Source organism: Amblyraja radiata, chromosome 1, assembly GCF_010909765.2.
Source record: "Amblyraja radiata isolate CabotCenter1 chromosome 1, sAmbRad1.1.pri, whole genome shotgun sequence".
Taxonomy (NCBI): Eukaryota; Metazoa; Chordata; class Chondrichthyes; order Rajiformes; family Rajidae; genus Amblyraja; species Amblyraja radiata.
The window spans coordinates 29960886-29978065 of NC_045956.1; the positions used below are offsets into that span (position 1 = coordinate 29960886).

Sequence of the window (17180 nt, forward strand, 5' to 3'; positions counted from 1 at the left end):
ACGGTTGTGCGACGGTCCCGCGAGAGTCGCGCTCGTCATCATGCGCCCGCACAGCCGTCAGGAGCGCGTGACGTCATTTGAAGATGGACACAAAATGCAGGAGTAATTCAGCGGGACCGGCAGCATCTCTGGAGAGAAGCAATGGGTGATGTTTCGGGTCGAGACTCTTCTTCAGTCTGAAAGAAGGGTCTTGACCCGAAACGTCATCCATTGCTTCTCTCCAGAGATGCTGCTGGTCCCGCTGAGTTACTCCTTCATTTTGTGTCTATCTCCAATCGTCTCGGCCCCGCTCTGGGAGTAGGAGTGGAGGCAGATCCGGATCCGCAACGGCTGTGAGCCCCAGGCCGAGCTCGGCGATCGTTTGCCTGCTTCTGCTGCTGTTGGAGGTGAGACGTTGCGTCGTGTCAGGGTCTTGGGCCTGTCCCACTTTGGCCGTCAGTTACGCGACAGGCCAGTGGCGCGCGAAGATTTTGTGCAGGACGAAGTCCACACTCCTCCACGCCACTCCACACTCCTCCACACCACTCCATGCGCCTGTCCCCGCGCTACCCACAGGCTATCCACATGCTACCCACACGCTAGCAGGTTGTGTAAATGGCGCGAGAAAGACAGCCAAGTGGGACATGCCCTTTACTCCAGCATTTTGTGTCTATCTTGAAGAACCTCAACACCATCCAAGACAAATCAGCCTGTTGTATTTGCTCCTCCTCCAGCACATTGACCATCAATTCTGTCCTGTACCAGGGGACGAAAGCAAGTTATCGAAATGCCAAGAGTGTTTAATTTTTTCATATGTACTGAGAAGGATCAATGAAATTCTTACTTGCAGCAGCATAAGTAGTACTATGGACACATCACTTAATAGGTACCATTTTAAAAAAAGTTCAATAAATAAAAGACTTGCTAAAAAATAAACTGTGTCCTTGTTAGATTCCCAAAAAACGCTAGTTGAAAACTCATGTACTTCATCAGATGAAGGAATTAGAAAAAAGTGAGGGCAGCCACAAAATGCTGGAGTAAAGGGGCTGTCCCACTGTACGAGCTAATTCAAGAGTTCTCCCGAGTTTCCCCTAATTCGAACTCGGAGAATTACGGTAATAGCCGCTCGTAGGTACTCGGGGCTTTCGTGGACATTTTTCAACATTTGTGAAAAACCTTCACGAGTCTTCCCGTGCTTACCGCGTTTCCCGAGTACCTGCCGTTAGCGTTACGAGCCGTTAAGAGACGTCCCGAGTTCCGACATACCTGCTACGTACATTCTACGTGCTTACCACGTGTTTGATTTTTTTTTAAACTCGGGAGAGCTCTTGAATTAGCGGGACAGCCCTACAGTGGGACAGCCCTTTAACTCAGCGGGTGAGGCAGCATCTCTGGGGAAAAGGAATGGGCGACGTTTCAGGCCTCACACGCTGAGTAAGGCCTGTCCCACTTTCCCGAGTTATTCACGAATTCTCCCGAATTCTCCAAACTCGCAGAATGTTTGTAACGAGTCCGTAGGAGTCCATGGATATATCGTAGCGGTTCGTTATGCCAGCTGTAGGTACTCGGGGCTATATTTTTTGCTCGTGGATATTTTTCTTCAGGCTAAAAAAACGTCCCGACTTACCTGATGCCCCGAGTACCTACGCCTGGCATAACGAGCCGCTACGATATATCCACCGACTCCTACAGCCTCGTTACGGACATTCTGCGAGTTTGAAAACGCGGGAGAATTCTTGAATATACTCAGGAGAATTCGTGAATAACTCGGGAAAGTGGGACAGGCCCTTAACTCCGGAATTTTGCGTCTACCTTCGATTTAAACGAGCATCTGCAGTTCTTTCTTACACATAGAAAAAAAGTGAGGTAATGTTACTGTAAATCCAGCATTTTGATGAAAAAAAGAACTCTGTTGCAAGTCAAGACCGAAATGTAAAAAATATATATAATATTTTAAAAAATGATACATTTTGTATAAATCAGCAAATGGTGTGGAAAATTGTGCTTGGTTCTCCGACCTTGCAGGGAGGGGTGTGTTGGACGGGACATCCCACCCTTTCCTTGCTGCCTGCCCGGCTGAGTTACTCCAGCATTTTGTGTCTTATCTTCGGCTTAAACCCGCACCTGCAGTTCCTTCCTGCAACCATTCCACCTGCTGCTCAGACAGACCGTCACGAGTAGTGGCGGAGGAGAGGAGGAGGAGGAGAGGAGGAGGAGAGGAGGAGGAGGAGAGGAGAGGAGAGGAGAGGAGAGGAGAGGAGAGGAGAGGAGAGGAGAGGAGAGGAGAGGAGAGGAGAGGAGAGGAGAGGAGAGGAGAGGAGAGGAGAGCCGGCCGCCGCTCTCATGTGCCTCGGTGCAAGTCCAAAATAGGAAGTCCCGCGGGCATTCACTGGCAGATTTTCGCAGGAGAGTTGAGCATGAAACTTCTTGTGAGCGTCGGTGGAAACTTTTAGAGAGCTGTAACGGCAAGAGGAGGCGGTGTCAAGTCAACCAACCAGCCAGCCAGACAGACACAGACACAGACACAGACAAGCCGGCGGGGTGATGGAGACCGCCGAGCGGGACAGTCCGGCCGCCGGCAACGATTCACTCCCTTGCGCTGCGACACAAGAGAGAGGGACATTGCCCGGTGCAGCGGACAGCCTGGATCTCCCCGGGGAGATGGGCCGAGTGGCCAGGCCGCCTCCACGGCGCAGCCACACGGGCATGGAGCCCTGCTTGAACGGTAGGTAACTCTAGGGACTGAATTCATTTAAAATCCGCACATATCGGTCACTGTAGCCGGGAGTGAGCTTTGCAACAACGACTCTTGGTGCAATCTCACCGTTTGGTAACTTTTCCAAACATGCTCTATTGTGCAAAACTGCAAAATGTGCAAAACTACCCCTATTAAATATTTCCCCCTTCACCCGAGTTAAACCTATGTCCTCTGGTTCTCGATTCACCTACTCTGGGGCAAGAGACTCTGCATCTACCCGATCTATTCCTCTCATGATTTTATACATATATGATTATATATTTTTGTTTCCCCTTTAAGATCAAGAAGATTAGTTAAGCAGCACTCCCTCTTTTTATTGACGTTGGTTGCTGGTGACTTTCATAATCAATGTCATTGTTATGGTGGAATATGAGCAAAGCAATAGCTTCAATTTTGTCACATTTTAACATGGCAGTGTGATGTTTTCCTGGATTCTCTTTGCCTATTAATGCTATGATGATGGGTATTTGACAAATCTGCCACCAATTCTCTACTACCACTCAAAGAAAACTGGTACTTGCTGAAGGCTTTCACTGTAATTAATTCAATGTTCTGAATTGTTCCACAATGTTTTTTTTGTTGGAGGAAGTATTTTTGCTTTGAAAAAACTTTGAATTGGTTGTTCATCATCATCGTTGAAAACATCAACGGGCACGGTGCCTCACAATGCTGTGTGCGACAGTGATCACAACTGCCACTGAAGTGTGGGTGGCCATTGGATCACTAGGAGCTCATCTGCCCTTTGCCCTCTTGTTTTTGGTCCTGCTGGGGGTCCACAGCCCCCTCCTCACCTGGCAAACCAGGTGGGGGAGACGGTTTATTCGGTGACTATCCAAGCATGGAGCAGGTAGCACGGGATTACATGGTACCCGTGGCGGGGGGCGGGGGGGGGGGAACTACCCCCGATCTGTCCGACATTGTTCAGAACGTAACTATTTTGTGTCTTTCCTTGATGTGAACGATCTTTCGTATTCTCAACTCTGTTTTGACATCCCGTGGTAGGCACGGTGGCGCAATGCTAGAGTTGTTGCCTTACAGCGCTTTTAGTGCCAGGGACCCCGGTTCGATCCTGACTACGAGTGCTGTCTGTACAGAGTTTGTTTGTTCTCCCCGTGACCTGTGTGGGTTTTCTCCGAGATCTTCGGTTTCCTCCCACACTCCAAAGACGTGCTGGTTTGTAGGTTAATTGTCCCTAGTATGTGTAGGGCAGAGTTAGTGTGCGGGGATCGTTGGTCGGTGCAGACCCGGTGGGCTGAAGCTGTATCTCTAAACTAAACTAAACCCATGGCTATTTCGGGGAGAAAAAAATGCCAGTCCTGGCTAAGGGAGGGTCAGGACTGGCAGCTTAACGTTCCGAGATAGAGTTGAGGGTCCAAGAGGAAGGGGAGTTGGTTTCCAGATGAAGGGAAATGTCACGGCAGTCGTCGAGATGACATTACTGGTGGTTTGTATGGGTAGAGCTGAGAGATAAAAGAAGCTGATCTTTTATCCTTTTTGGTGGAAATGTACCATTGGCATCCAAATAGTTGATGGGAATTATGACAATATTCATAGTTTTGTCACAAGCATCAGGTACAATAACTTGCAGCCCTGTCAGCTGCAGGAAACTGACACTGGTGAACAATTAATCAGAGAAGCCAGTTTCATGCGTGTGTGGAAGGTGTGTAAACCTCAGTTCAGATGTGGATATGCACATTATTTGTCAGAAACGAAGGTGGCAGGAATTGACTTTCGAACTAGTAATGGTCACACACTTGCGGTTAAAACACCACATGCTGTAATATATTGACAGTCCAGTTGATACCTGGAAACACTAGAGATCAGAGTGGCACAGTAGTGCAGCGGTAGAGTTGTTGCCTTACAGCGCTTATTGAAGAATAAATATGCAGGGGGATTGCAGGCAGCTGCAATACTATTAGGGTTATCATCGTAGGGGATTTTAGTTTTCCCATTATAGACTGGGACTGCCATGGTACCAAGGGCTTAATGGGGTGGGAGATTGCAACCTTCACGTGGCCTGCCCTGTTTCGACAAATGCAATCGAACTGGCGTGCATAATTAAATAAGATCAAAGAGAACAAGTTGTCCGACAACTTTAGGCTGTGCACGCCATACGCAAGAAGAAGGGCTTAATTAGTTAAGTTTAGTTTAGAGATACAGTGCGGAAACAGGCCCTTCGGTCCACTGAGTCCGCACCGACCAGCTATTCCTGCACATTAACACTAAACCTACACACATTAGGGACAATTTACACTTATACCAACCCAATTTACCTACATACCTATACATCTTTGGAGTGTGGGAGGAAACTGAAGATTTCAGAGAAAGCCCACGTGGTTACGGGGAGAACGTACAAACTCCGTACAGATAGCACTCGTAGTAGGGATCGAACCCGGGTCGCTGGCGCTGCAAGTGCTGTAAGGCAGCAACTCTACTGCTGCACCACTGTGCTGCTCATTTGACATGAGTTATGCCTTTTTTTTTAAACTAAAGATCATGGTTTTTAGATGCAAATGTTTAATTCAACCACCCTGTGCTATTGAAGTTAGCCCTCCTTGAATTAAGAAGACTAGGTGGAATTTGTCAAATGTGTTCAGTAAAACTTCCCTTAGCCAACATGTAGAGGATTCTACCAAGGAGAGGGCAAAGCTTGACCTAGACTATGGAAACTGGGAAGAGCAAATGACTTAAGTGCCTGTGTTGTGTCTTTTGGGTTCCAGCAACTACAGTTCTATTAACTTTGAAATAGTTATGGATATGAAGAGGGCCTGTTCCCACGCCGTATCTCTAAACTAAACTAAACTAAACTAAACAGTGATGCAATATTGTCAGAACCATAAAAAGATTTTGTACAGAAAAGTTTAGGAAGATGATAAGAAGATAAATTTCAAGAAGATGCTTGATTAATTCTTGCAATTCGACTTGGAACTGTGGTCACCTTTCAGCATATGGCAGAAACTATTTTTAATAATTTTGATAGATACAATGTTTTCAGGCACATATTTCCAGTTTTATCAATTTGAATTTTCAGAATGACACAAAGTTAAGCTTTTGTTTAGCTTATGGAAATAAGCTGTTTCATCCACTGAGTCTACTCCGACCATTGATAAAGATAGACACAAAATGCTGAAGTAACTCAGCGGGACAGGCAGCATCTCTGGAGAGAAGGAATGGGTGACGTTTCGGATCGAGACCCTTCTTCAGACTGAGGGTCGGGGAGAGGGCCATTGATCACCCGTTCATACTTATTCTATGTTATCCTTATCCTCATCATTCCTACACATTGGGGTCAGTTTAAAGAGGGCAATTTACCTACAAACCCACATGTCTTTGGGACGTGGGAGGAAACCCACACAGTCACAGGGAGATTGTGCAAACTCCACGCAGACAGCATCTATGATCAGGATCAAACCTAGCCCTCTGGCCGTGTGAGGCTATGATTGAACGCAATGACAAATTTGGCAAATCACCTGTCAAAAAGCAAAAGTTAAATATGAAAAGTCAATAATCATTGTGTGTATTTAATAGCCATTATAAAAGAAAAATGAAAATTTCCCCCTGACTCGCTGCTTATTTTATAGATTTATCACATGGTCAGTTTATTAAGCAAGTCTGATTGTCACTGATGTATGTATTTTCTTCATTGATCTATGAATGTGAGATACTGGTATTTATCAATAGTTATTTATAAATGGCATGCTGCTAACCCAGACTAAGTATAGCAGATCAATAGCTTCTTGATTTCTGAGAGCATATCCAGAAAGATCAATTAATGTTTTGTGTTGTATCCTTTAATGATGTAATGTGGAAGACATTGCTCCCAAACCAGTAATCTGTTTTTCCTCTGTTGGTGGAATGGTATTTATTTTCAATATTTAGATTTTAAATCTGTTGTATTTTCAGACTTTGCAGTGATTTTTGTTATTTGATTGTCTTCTGCAAATAAACGCTTGTGTTTTTTTTGGAATACAAATTTTGTTAAACTGTAAGGGTATCATCGTTAAATGCAAAGCTGTCTTTGCGTGTGTGTGTGTGTATGTTGTTATATGTATATGTGTATATATAAACGCTTTTTTTTTTGGAATACAAATTTTGTTAAACTGTAAGGGTATCATCGTTAAATGCAAAGCTGTCTTTGCGTGTGTGTGTGTGTATGTTGTTATATGTATATGTGTATATATATATGTATATGTGTATAAATGCACATAGATGAGCAGAATGGAGCAGAAGAGGAAATTCTTGAGCAAATCATTCCAATGCACCATATTGGTTGAATCAATACCACTCCAGTGCAGTTTGCATAATAGAGCAGATCAAGGGTCAAAGTGAATGTTTTTGGTATCTGGTTACAGTTCTGACTTCATTGGCCTCAGATTAAAAAAAAAAAAACTCTAATTGGGATTATTCCAGTGTAAAGTCATAAGGAATAGGAGTAGATTTAGGTCATTCGGCCCATCTAGTCTACTCCGCCATTCAATCATGGCTGATCTATCTCTCCCTCCTAACCCCATTCTCCTGCCTTCTCCCCATAATCTCTGACACCTGTACTAATCAAGAATCTATCTATCTCTGTCTTATATCCACTGACACGGCCTCTATAGCCTTCTGTGGCAAAGAATTCCGCAGATTCACCAACATCATGTAAAGGCTATATGAGAAAGGTTTGTCTATAGAGAAAATATAGCAAAGGTTCACCAGACTGAATCCTGCAGAAGGATGGAGTTACTTATCACAATTGGGAGAGTTGCAGACCCTGAGGGCAGCTGTCAAAATATACAATGGGATATAGCTCAGAAATGAGCTGAGAAATGGCAGTTTAATCCAAGCAAGTGTGAGGTTTACTTTAGTTTTGAGATACAGCGCGGAAACAGGCACTTCAGCCCACCGACCTGCAATCCCCACACATTAACACTATCCGACACACGCTAGGGACAATTATATATTTATACAAAGCCAATTAACCAACAAACCTGTACGTCATTAGAGTGTGGGAGGAAACCAAAGATCTCGAAGAACACCTCGAAGGTCACGGGAAGAACGTACAAACTCTGTACAGACAGCACCCGTAGTCAGGATCAAACCTGCATCTCTGGCGCTGCAAGGCAGCAACTCTACCGCTGCAATGTCTGAAGAAGGGTTTCGGCCCAAAACGTTGCCTATTTCCTTCGCTCCATAGATGCTGCTGCACCCGCAGAGTTTCCCCAGCATTTTTGTGTACCTACCGCTGCACTGCCCTGTTGTTGTAAGGTGTTGCACTTTGGGAGATTGAATGTAAGGGGAAACTATACAGTTAATGGCAAGACCCTGAACAGAGGAATCTTGGAGTCCAAATCCATAGTCCCCTGAAATTGGCAACACAAATAGATAAAAAAGGCATATGGTATTCTTCCCTTCATCGGTGAAGCCATTGTGTATGAGTTAGGAAGTCGTGATGCAGCTTAAAGGGGCTGTCCCACTGTACGAGGTAATTCAAGAGCTCTCCCGAGTTTTAAAAAAACCCAAACTTATGGTAAGCACGTAGAATGTACGTAGCGGGTACGTCAGAGCTCGGGACGTCTCTTAGCGGCTCGTAACGCTAACGGCAGGTACTCGGGAAACGCGGTAAGCTCGTGAAGACTCGTGAAGATTTTTCAACATGTTGAAAAATGTCCACGAGAGCCCCGAGTACCAACGATTACCGTACTTCTCTGAGTTCGAATCGGGGGAAACAGGCCCTTTAGACGGCTTTACTTGGGCCGCATTTGGAGTATTGCATGCGGTTGTGGTCACTCCATAATATAATAATAATAATAATAATAATAATATATCTTTTATTGTCATTGCACGTCAGTGCAACGAGATTTAGTGTGCAGCTCCACTGATGTACAAGAAAGGTAAATAAATACAATACATAAATAAACAAGCTGAATTGATTGACGTGACCATCTGAGGGAGACTGTCCAAAGGGGGTGGGTGGGGGGGGCACTCATTAGGGCCGGTTCAGAGCCGCTATAGCTCTTGGGATGAAACTGTTCCTGAGTCTCGAGGTTCGGGCATAGAAGGCCTTGTAACGTCTGCCGGAAGAAAGTAGTTGAAACAGACCGTGGCAGGGGTGTGATGAGTCCTTATGGATGCCGAGGGCCTTCCTGAGGCACCGCGTGTGGTAGATGCCCTCCAAGGCTGGTAGCTCTGTCCCGATGATCCTCTGCGCTCTGTTGACGACGCGCTGAAGAGCTCTCCTCTCCGCCTCCGTGCAGCTGAGATACCACACAGAGATGCCATACGTTAGTATGCTCTCTGTGGTGCAGCGGTAGAACTTTGTCAGCAGCTGTTGGGGCAGACCAATCTTTTTTAATGGCCTCAGGAAGAACAGTCGTTGCTGTGCCTTCTTGACCAGCGCGGCGGTGTTTGTGGTATTACAGGAAGGATGTGGAGGCTTTGGAGAAGGTGCAAAAGAGGATTACCAGGACATTGGAGGGGATTAGCTACAAGGAGACAAACTTGGATTATTTCTTTGGAACATCGAAGATTGAGAGGAGACGATAGAGAGTATATATAGAATCACCAATCTAAACCTTTCCAGTATGGAATTGTCAAAGACTAGAGAGCATAGCTTTAAGGTGAGAGAGAGAGAGAATTTAAATGGGTTGTGTGGGAAAAGTTATTATTTTACACAGTGTAGTGGATAGAGGGTGGCTGGAACGCACTGTCAGGGTTGAAGGTGGAGGCAGATATGATAGTGGCATTTCAGAGGCTTTTGGATAGGCACGTTGATATGCAGGTAATGAAGAGATATGGATCACGTGCGAGTAGATGAAAATAGTTTAATTTGGCATTACGGACATGGTGGGCTGAGGAGTCCATTCAATAGACAATAGACAATAGGTGCAGGATTAGGCTATTCGGCCCTTCGAGCCAGCACCGCCATTCAATGTGATCATGACTGATCATCCGCAATCAGTACCCCGTTCCTGCCTCCTCCCCATATCCTCTGACTCCGCTATCTTTAAGTCCTATCTAGCTCTCTCTTGAAAGTATCCAGAGAGCCGGCCTCCACCGCCCTCTGAGGCAGAGAATTCCACAGACTCACAACTCTCTGTGTGAAAAAGTGTTCCCTCATCTCCGTAAAAATGCTGACCAAAGTGTTGATGGAATTTAGACATACTTAATAAACAGGAAGTTTTTGTTGAGCAAAGGGAGTTCATAACTCACATTTTAAGTGGATTACCCTTGTGCATTAAGATAAGAAACTGAATGCTGATGTGCTGAGTGTTTGCAGAAAGGAAGTATATCCTCTCACCGTGGTCAGCAAATCTGAAAGCATTGTGTTGAGATTATTGGACTCAGAAGTAATGCAGAGTTCGAAATAGCTTTTAAGCAGCGTGGCACGGCTGATGAAGAATGCAGTGGCAGCAGGCATAACGATTATTTATAAATGGAGAAATACCCAGAATTGCTGCAGATTTAACCCAGTGCTTTGAAGTGACTTGAGTTCTTTGAATCAATCGTTCAATAAATGAAAAATCTGCAACTTCTGTTGCGAGAAATTAAAGAACAAATCAGGAAATACTGCATGTGCTAAATGGATCAGGCAGTGGAGAAGGGGAAAGAATTTGTATGTAAGACATTGACTTGAACCCTGTGAAGTTTTTTGCCATGTGGAAAGAAAGCACATTATTTTTCTGTAAAGGGTTTATCATAAGGCATGAAATAAGGCTGTGTGCACAAACATAATGTAGTATTAATTCCCTGATTATTGCAATCTGGTATATGTGTCTGTTTCTCAGCAAGTTTCTGTTCTCCCAGAATGTTTTGGAATTAGATTTTATGCCATTATGGTCGAATATTTAAAAAACCCCATTAAAAATAGGTGTAGGAGTAGGCCCTTCGAGCCAGCACCACCATTCAATGATCATGGCTGATCATCTAAAATCAATGCCCCGTTCCTGCTTTCTCCCCATATCACTTGATTCCTTTGGCCCTAAAGCAGCTTTTTCACGGGGCGACTTGACGCAAGAGTTAACCAGAGTTTAACATCGTGGGAACCTCGTGCGATAACAGTACGGCATTCGTGGACCACCGTGGCGCTAACGGCAGGTAATCGTGTAACTTGGTCACTCGGGAGAAAATTCAAGCAAGCTTGAATTTCTCCAAGGGTGACTTGTACACTTGTGGTTGAGCATTGCAACTTTATATGAACGTAGTGGCCTGTGCGATATCCGTAATAACTCTTGCGGTTACCGTGGGAACTCCTGCGAACGGTAAACCCGGTAGCTGGACAGAGGGGACAGAAGGTGAGTAAAAAAGGTGTTCTCAATATCCTTTAACTGGCGAAAACTTTGGAACTAGTGGTTCGGTGCGAGTTGATTAAAAAGTGTTTGGAAATTTCAAACTTCAAATCAAATGTCTCTCAAACCTGCTGATTGTATCTGATTCCACTTTTCGTAGCAAGTTCCACTTTTCGACACAAAATGCTTGAATAACTCAGGCAGGAAGCATCTCTGGAGAACATGGATAGGTGACGTTTCGGTTCCAGTTGGGAAAGAGGAGGCAGGATCAAGCGTGGCAGGTGTCGGCAGGAACTGCAGATGCTGCTTTAAATCGAAGATACACAAAATGCTGGAGTAACTCAGCGAGTTACTCCAGCATTTTGATCTCCGGATGGAAGGAATGGGTTTCCCAAACTCACCCATTCCTTAAACCCATTCTTTCTCTCCAGAGATGCTGCCTGTTCCTCTGAGTTACTCCAGCATTCTGTGTCTATCTCAGGTAATAGATGGACACGGGCGAGGGGGCAGATGGTTTGAACAAAGACCCTAGATTAAAGCATAGTCTGTAAGATAGGATTGTGAAGCATGGGGAAGGAATGTTTGGGGGGGGGGGGGGGGGGGGGGGGGGAGGGGGGGGGGGAGGGGTGAGGGGAGGGCTGAAAGAGGTGCGAGTCTAGATGGGCCACAGTGGGGTGGGGTGGGGTGGGGTGGGGTGCGCAAGCAAGCATCCTCGATGCACATAGTGGGCTGCTGCATACAGCGCGTCAATGAAAAACACCACCATCCTGTACTCGAAACTACTTAGTATAGGCATGTCTCCAAATGAGCCAATTCAACCAAGGGAGGATATTTATAGTGTGTGAAAAAAAAAGTGACATCATTTGTGCCACGTGTAGTTCACAATGTTCATTCAAGATTTAACGGGAAAGCTCGGGAGACGGACAAGTCACTCGCACAAATAACGGAAATGCCGAGTACCGTGGGAACTCTTTATCTACACCACGTTATATCGTGTGATATCGTGCTTGACCACGACCACTTCACTCTGGTTACATCTTGCGTCAAGTCGCCCCGTGAAAAAGCGCCATAAGAGCTAAATCTAACTCTCTCTAAAAAATCCAGTGGATTGGTCTCCACTGCCACAATGACGGAGAATTCCACAGATTCACAACTCTCTGGGTGAAAAAGTTTTTCCTCAACAACTCAGTCCTAAATGGCCTTCCCATTATTCTTAATAAACTGTGACCTCTGGTTCTGGACTCCCCCAACATCGGGAACATTTTTCCTGCATCGTGCCTGTCCAATCCTTTAAGAATTTTATAATGAATTTGGATTTGCAACTCATTTGGCAACTGCTGCATGTGGGAGGTCATGTGGCAATGAAGTTGCAGGTCAGAGTGATTCATGACATGATTCTTGTTTCATGTCAAAACCTGTTCTTGTTTCATGACTAGACCTGTTCTTGTGCTGCACTGTTCTATGTTCTATGTTAAAATGTCAGTGAGTTTATTTTTCCCAACATTTATGTAAATGTCAGATGAGTATAAAGGGGATTCAATGTGTTTAAGAAAAAAAATACAAGGTTCGAATTCTTTGGCACCACTCTTCCGGCAACCCTGAATGTTGCAGGGGAACAAGTAATGTTATTGTGCATATTATGTCCAACAGGAAGCACCATGTAGAGATTCACTGTCCTTAGATACATAGACAATAGGTGCAGGAGTAGGCCATTTGGCCCTTCGAGCCAGTGTGATCTTGTGATCTTGGCTGATCATCCACAATCAGTGCCTCGTTCCTACCTTCTCCCCATATCCCTTGATTCCGAGAGCCCTAAGAGCTCTATCCAAGAAAAATAGGTGCAGGAGTAGGCCATTTGTCCCTTCGAGCCAGCACTGCCATTCAATGATCATGACTGATCATCTAAAATCATTACCCCGTTCCTGCATTCTCCCCATATCCCTTGATTCCTTTGGCCCTAAGGGCTAAATCTATCTCTCTCTAGAAAACATCCAGTGAATCAGCCTCCACTGCCTTCTAAGGCAGAGAATTCCACAAATTCACAACTCTCTGCGTGAAAAGGTTTTTTCTCATCTCAGTTCTAAATAGCTATCCCTGGTTCTGGACTCCCCCAACATCGGGAACATTTTTCCTGCGTGCCCAATCCCTTAATAATTTTATCTGTTTGTATAAGATCCCCTCTCAACAATCGCTAGTTTAAAATGACAGTAACTATCTAAATAAATCAGGGGTCGGCAACCTACAGCCCACGAGCCGGATCCGGCCCTTAACCCGAAATCATACGGCCCGCAGGCGTATTTTTATCCGTAATCTAGACTTCTTTTAGACTGTTTAATACTGTTGGCCAGCGACATAAAGACTTGCTTTAATTTCCTCGCAATCCTGTTTGCTGATACATAAAATCGGAACTGATATAATCCCACGAACTGGGTAAAAGGTGAGTTGGATTGGTGGGTGCTGTTCCACTGATGTAAAAGTGTAGTTGCAGTTGCAGCAGCTGTGGTGCCTTGTGCTCAGCGCACCCCGGTAGGAGAGAGGGAGGGGGGAGGAGAGAGGGGATGGAGAGGTGGGAGAGAGGGGGGAGGAGAAAGAGGGGGATAGAGAGAATGGGGGGGAGGGGGAAGAGAGGGTAACAAATGGTCTGCATGAAGTTTAGGACAGAGGGGTGAGGGTAGTTCCAATACCAGTGTCTCAAACTAACTGCAATGTTCAGTAGACATAATATTGCTTAAATATATAAATATTTATATATGTGGCCCGCCATCCGCTCACAGACATGGTCCTGGCCCCTATGCAAAACAAGGTTGTCGACCCTGATATAAATAAAATCTATTTGTACATTTTAAAATGCAATGCGGTGTCTTTATGGGGAAAAAAATCATTTTGTTTCCTTGACAGATATCTCAATGAAACTGGTAATGAAGAGACAGAGAACAGGAATTCCTGATGATTTGCTACAGGACATGCTGAGAGGAAAGTTGCGAATTCTAGAGAATGACTGTGGGGAGGTCATAACCCTCCTCAGCGTAAGTCACAACGCACAAAATATGTAGCAAAAGAAAGATAAGGAGTGGGAACCATGTTATCTCCGATTTCCAACCAATAACCTGGAGCACCTTACTTAAGCACAACTGGAAATGCTGTTAGCCTAGGCCTTGCATTCTTGAAACATTCTTGCAACAATGTGATCCTGATTCTCATTCATTTCCTGAAGCATCCTTCTCGAGGATGTTGACAATGAAGTTCAACCCAAAACAAATCTTATCCTAGTTGTGCAGGGAGCTAGACTTCAGATGGATCAGGAGAAACTGAGGGGTGGAAGGAAGTGATATGTAAGAGAGAGTCAGATTCAGCTCTTGGGGCCAACGGAATCAAGGGATATGGAGAGAAAGCAGGAACGGGGTACAGGTTCTGGATGATCAGCCATGATCATATTGAATGGCGGTGCCGACTCAAAGTGCTGAATGGCCTACTCCTGCACCTATTTTCTATGTTTCCGTAAGCTTACTCCTTTAATCTTTTTGATCGCACAAGATTCTCAAAATCTCCAGGCTTTCCAATTGCCATTTTCTGATTAACTACCCACTCTGACCTTGGTTAACTGCCCCTTTTCACTGATGCACTGCTTGAAATTGTACAATCAGTAAACTAACCTAACACTTTGTAATCTTGTTCAAAATTGGCTGTCCCAAATAATATCCTGCAAAGCACTTGGCTCAGTGGCAATAAGTGGCTTAGGGCAGTCATGGTGGTGCAGCGGTAGAGTTACTGCCATGCAGCGAATGCAGTGCCAGAGACCCGGGTTCAATCCGGACCACGGGTACTGTCTGTACGGAGTTTGTACGTTCTCCCCGTGACCTGCGTGGCTTTTCTCCGAGATTTTCGGTTTCCTCCCACACATTTTAAAATATAAAAATTGTCCCTAGTGGGTGTAGGATAGTGTTAATTGTGCGGGGATCGCTGGTCGGCATGGGCCAAAGGCCTGTTTACGCTCTGTAACACTAAACTAAACTAAACAACAAATTCAATTCCATGCAGGAGCCTTTTTTAAACAAAATACCGAAATTCTTTAAAAATTCCATCTTAACGGGTTAATGTTATAGTTCTACTTGCACAAATACACTTTTTCATTTGCTAAATGTTTTTTTGGGAATGTTGAGCAGGGGAAACATTCATTCCTGAAGTTAATTACTCCTGTGAAAGTGAGCTGCCACCTTGAGCAGTTGCAGTACTTCCTTTGGGGAGGTGTTCCATTAGCTAGACAGGGCCACAATGAAGGGTGGTGTACATCTCAGAGGAGAAGCTCCTTGTGCCTGATGCTCTTGTCCTTGGTAAAGTTTAAGGATTTGGGAGCTACTTAGGGAGTCGCCAGGGCTAGTGACTCCCATCAAAGATACTCAAAATGTTGCAGCTCTGCGGGAAAGGCAGCAGCAGCAGCAGCGGCGGCGGCAGCATTATTGTCACAATGGTCAAGCCAAGCACATCTCACAATTCATCACCCGTGGAGGAAGGAACTGCAGATACTCAGGGAGTCACTGAGTGTAGGGGAAAGGACAGGGAGGGAGGGATTGGGGGAGGGGAAAGATCCTGGGCAGGTGAGGAGGGAAAGTGGGGGAGAGGGAGAATAGAGGGAGAGGAGTGGGGGGAGGTAGGGAACGGGAAATAGAGGGAGAGGGGGGCAGTGGGGAGAGATCAGGAGGGATAGGTGAGGAGTGAGGGATAGAGGGATGGGAGGAGGGTAGGGAGAGGAGAAGTTATGGAGGGAGGGAGGGAGTGACTGAGGGTTGGGGAAAGGAGAAGGAGGGAGAGGTGAGGGAGGGATTGGCGAGGGGAGGAGGAGAGGGGAAAGAAGAGGGAGGGTGAAGAGGAGGGGGAGGGAGTGCTGGGGATGAGGGGGAATGAGCCGTGTCTGCAGTTGGGGGCTATGCGTGAGTGGTGCAATATTGTGTTGGGGGAACGGGTTGCATTGAGGGAACGGGTGAGTGGTGGAATATTGCATTGGGGGAACGGGTGAGTGGTGGAATATTGCATGGGGGAACGGGTGAGTGGTGGAATATTGCATTGGGGAACGGGTTGTGTTGGGGTACCAGGCCTCCCATGTGACAGGGACCCAACGGGTCCCACTTAGTCTAGTTTCCTATTTAATGTTGCTTTCTGAGGCAAAACGTGGATCAGTCTTACAATTTTACTCACTACATTTATTTCTGCTGGGTTTGAGTTCCTTAATGTTTTTCCCCTTGATTATTTCAGGAGCTTTCAGCCAGGCTGCTGTCCATTTATAGTGACCAAGACATGATGGTGATTACTTTTCAAACTTTCGAAGAAATCTGGAAATTTTCATCATATTACTCACTAGGTAGAATCACTTTTATTGTAATGTCGTTTGAATATTGCAAGCATATTTCATAGTTTACCTCGTGTTCCCTGCTAAAGTATAATGGTGAAAACAGTTCTTCAAACTATAATAGACACAAAATGCTGGAGTAATTCAGTGGTGCAGGCAGCATCACTGGAGAGAAGGAATAGGTGATGTTTCTTCAGAAGAAGGGTCTGGACCCAAAACATCACCCATTCCTTCTCACGAAGATTGGCATTATTGTGTACACATTTAAAAATTTTGAGAACTTGTTCTCTTAAATAGAAATTAATCATAGTTTAATTTACAGATGCAGTGCGGAAACAGGCCCCTTTGGCCCACCGAGTCCACACCGACCGGCGAAGACCGCACATTAACATTATCCTACACACACCAGGGACAATTTACATTTATGCCAAGCCAATTAACCTACAAACCTGTATGTTTTGGAGTATGGGAGGAAACTGAAGATGTCAGAGAAAACCCACACAGTCACAGGGAGAACGTACAAACTCCTTACAGACAGCTCCCGTAGCCTGGGCCGAACCTGAGTCTCTGTTGTGCAAGCGCTGTAAGGCAGCAACTCTACTGCTGCACCACTGTGCTGTCCATGCATAGGTTACCAAATAATTGTTTGCATCTAGTATAACCTACAACTGCATTTTTTATTGCCTTGTAGGTTTGATTGGCCATTGCCTGGAGAATCTATTGTTCGATCAAGAATTTTGGCTGAATGATCTAAATGAAGATGCCATGCTTGACGTCCAAATGGATGAAGATTCTCTCAAAATGATGCGCAAAGACCTTTTACAGAAAGGTG

At 45.3% G+C, this 17180-nt stretch overlaps 1 protein-coding gene across 1 annotated transcript in view; it reads left to right on the top strand.

Annotated features, from left to right (window-relative positions):
* Window positions 1-2297: 2297 nt before the first annotated feature.
* sh3tc1 (SH3 domain and tetratricopeptide repeats 1) overlaps window positions 2298-17180 on the top strand; it is an 82648-nt gene continuing 67765 nt past the window's right edge. Inside the window, exons 1-4 of the mRNA XM_033019329.1 lie at window positions 2298-2704; window positions 13903-14030; window positions 16255-16360; window positions 17040-17177. Coding sequence (XP_032875220.1) covers window positions 2524-2704; window positions 13903-14030; window positions 16255-16360; window positions 17040-17177 — 553 coding nt within the window. The 5' untranslated portion in view covers window positions 2298-2523. The remainder of the gene's footprint in view (window positions 2705-13902; window positions 14031-16254; window positions 16361-17039; window positions 17178-17180) is intronic.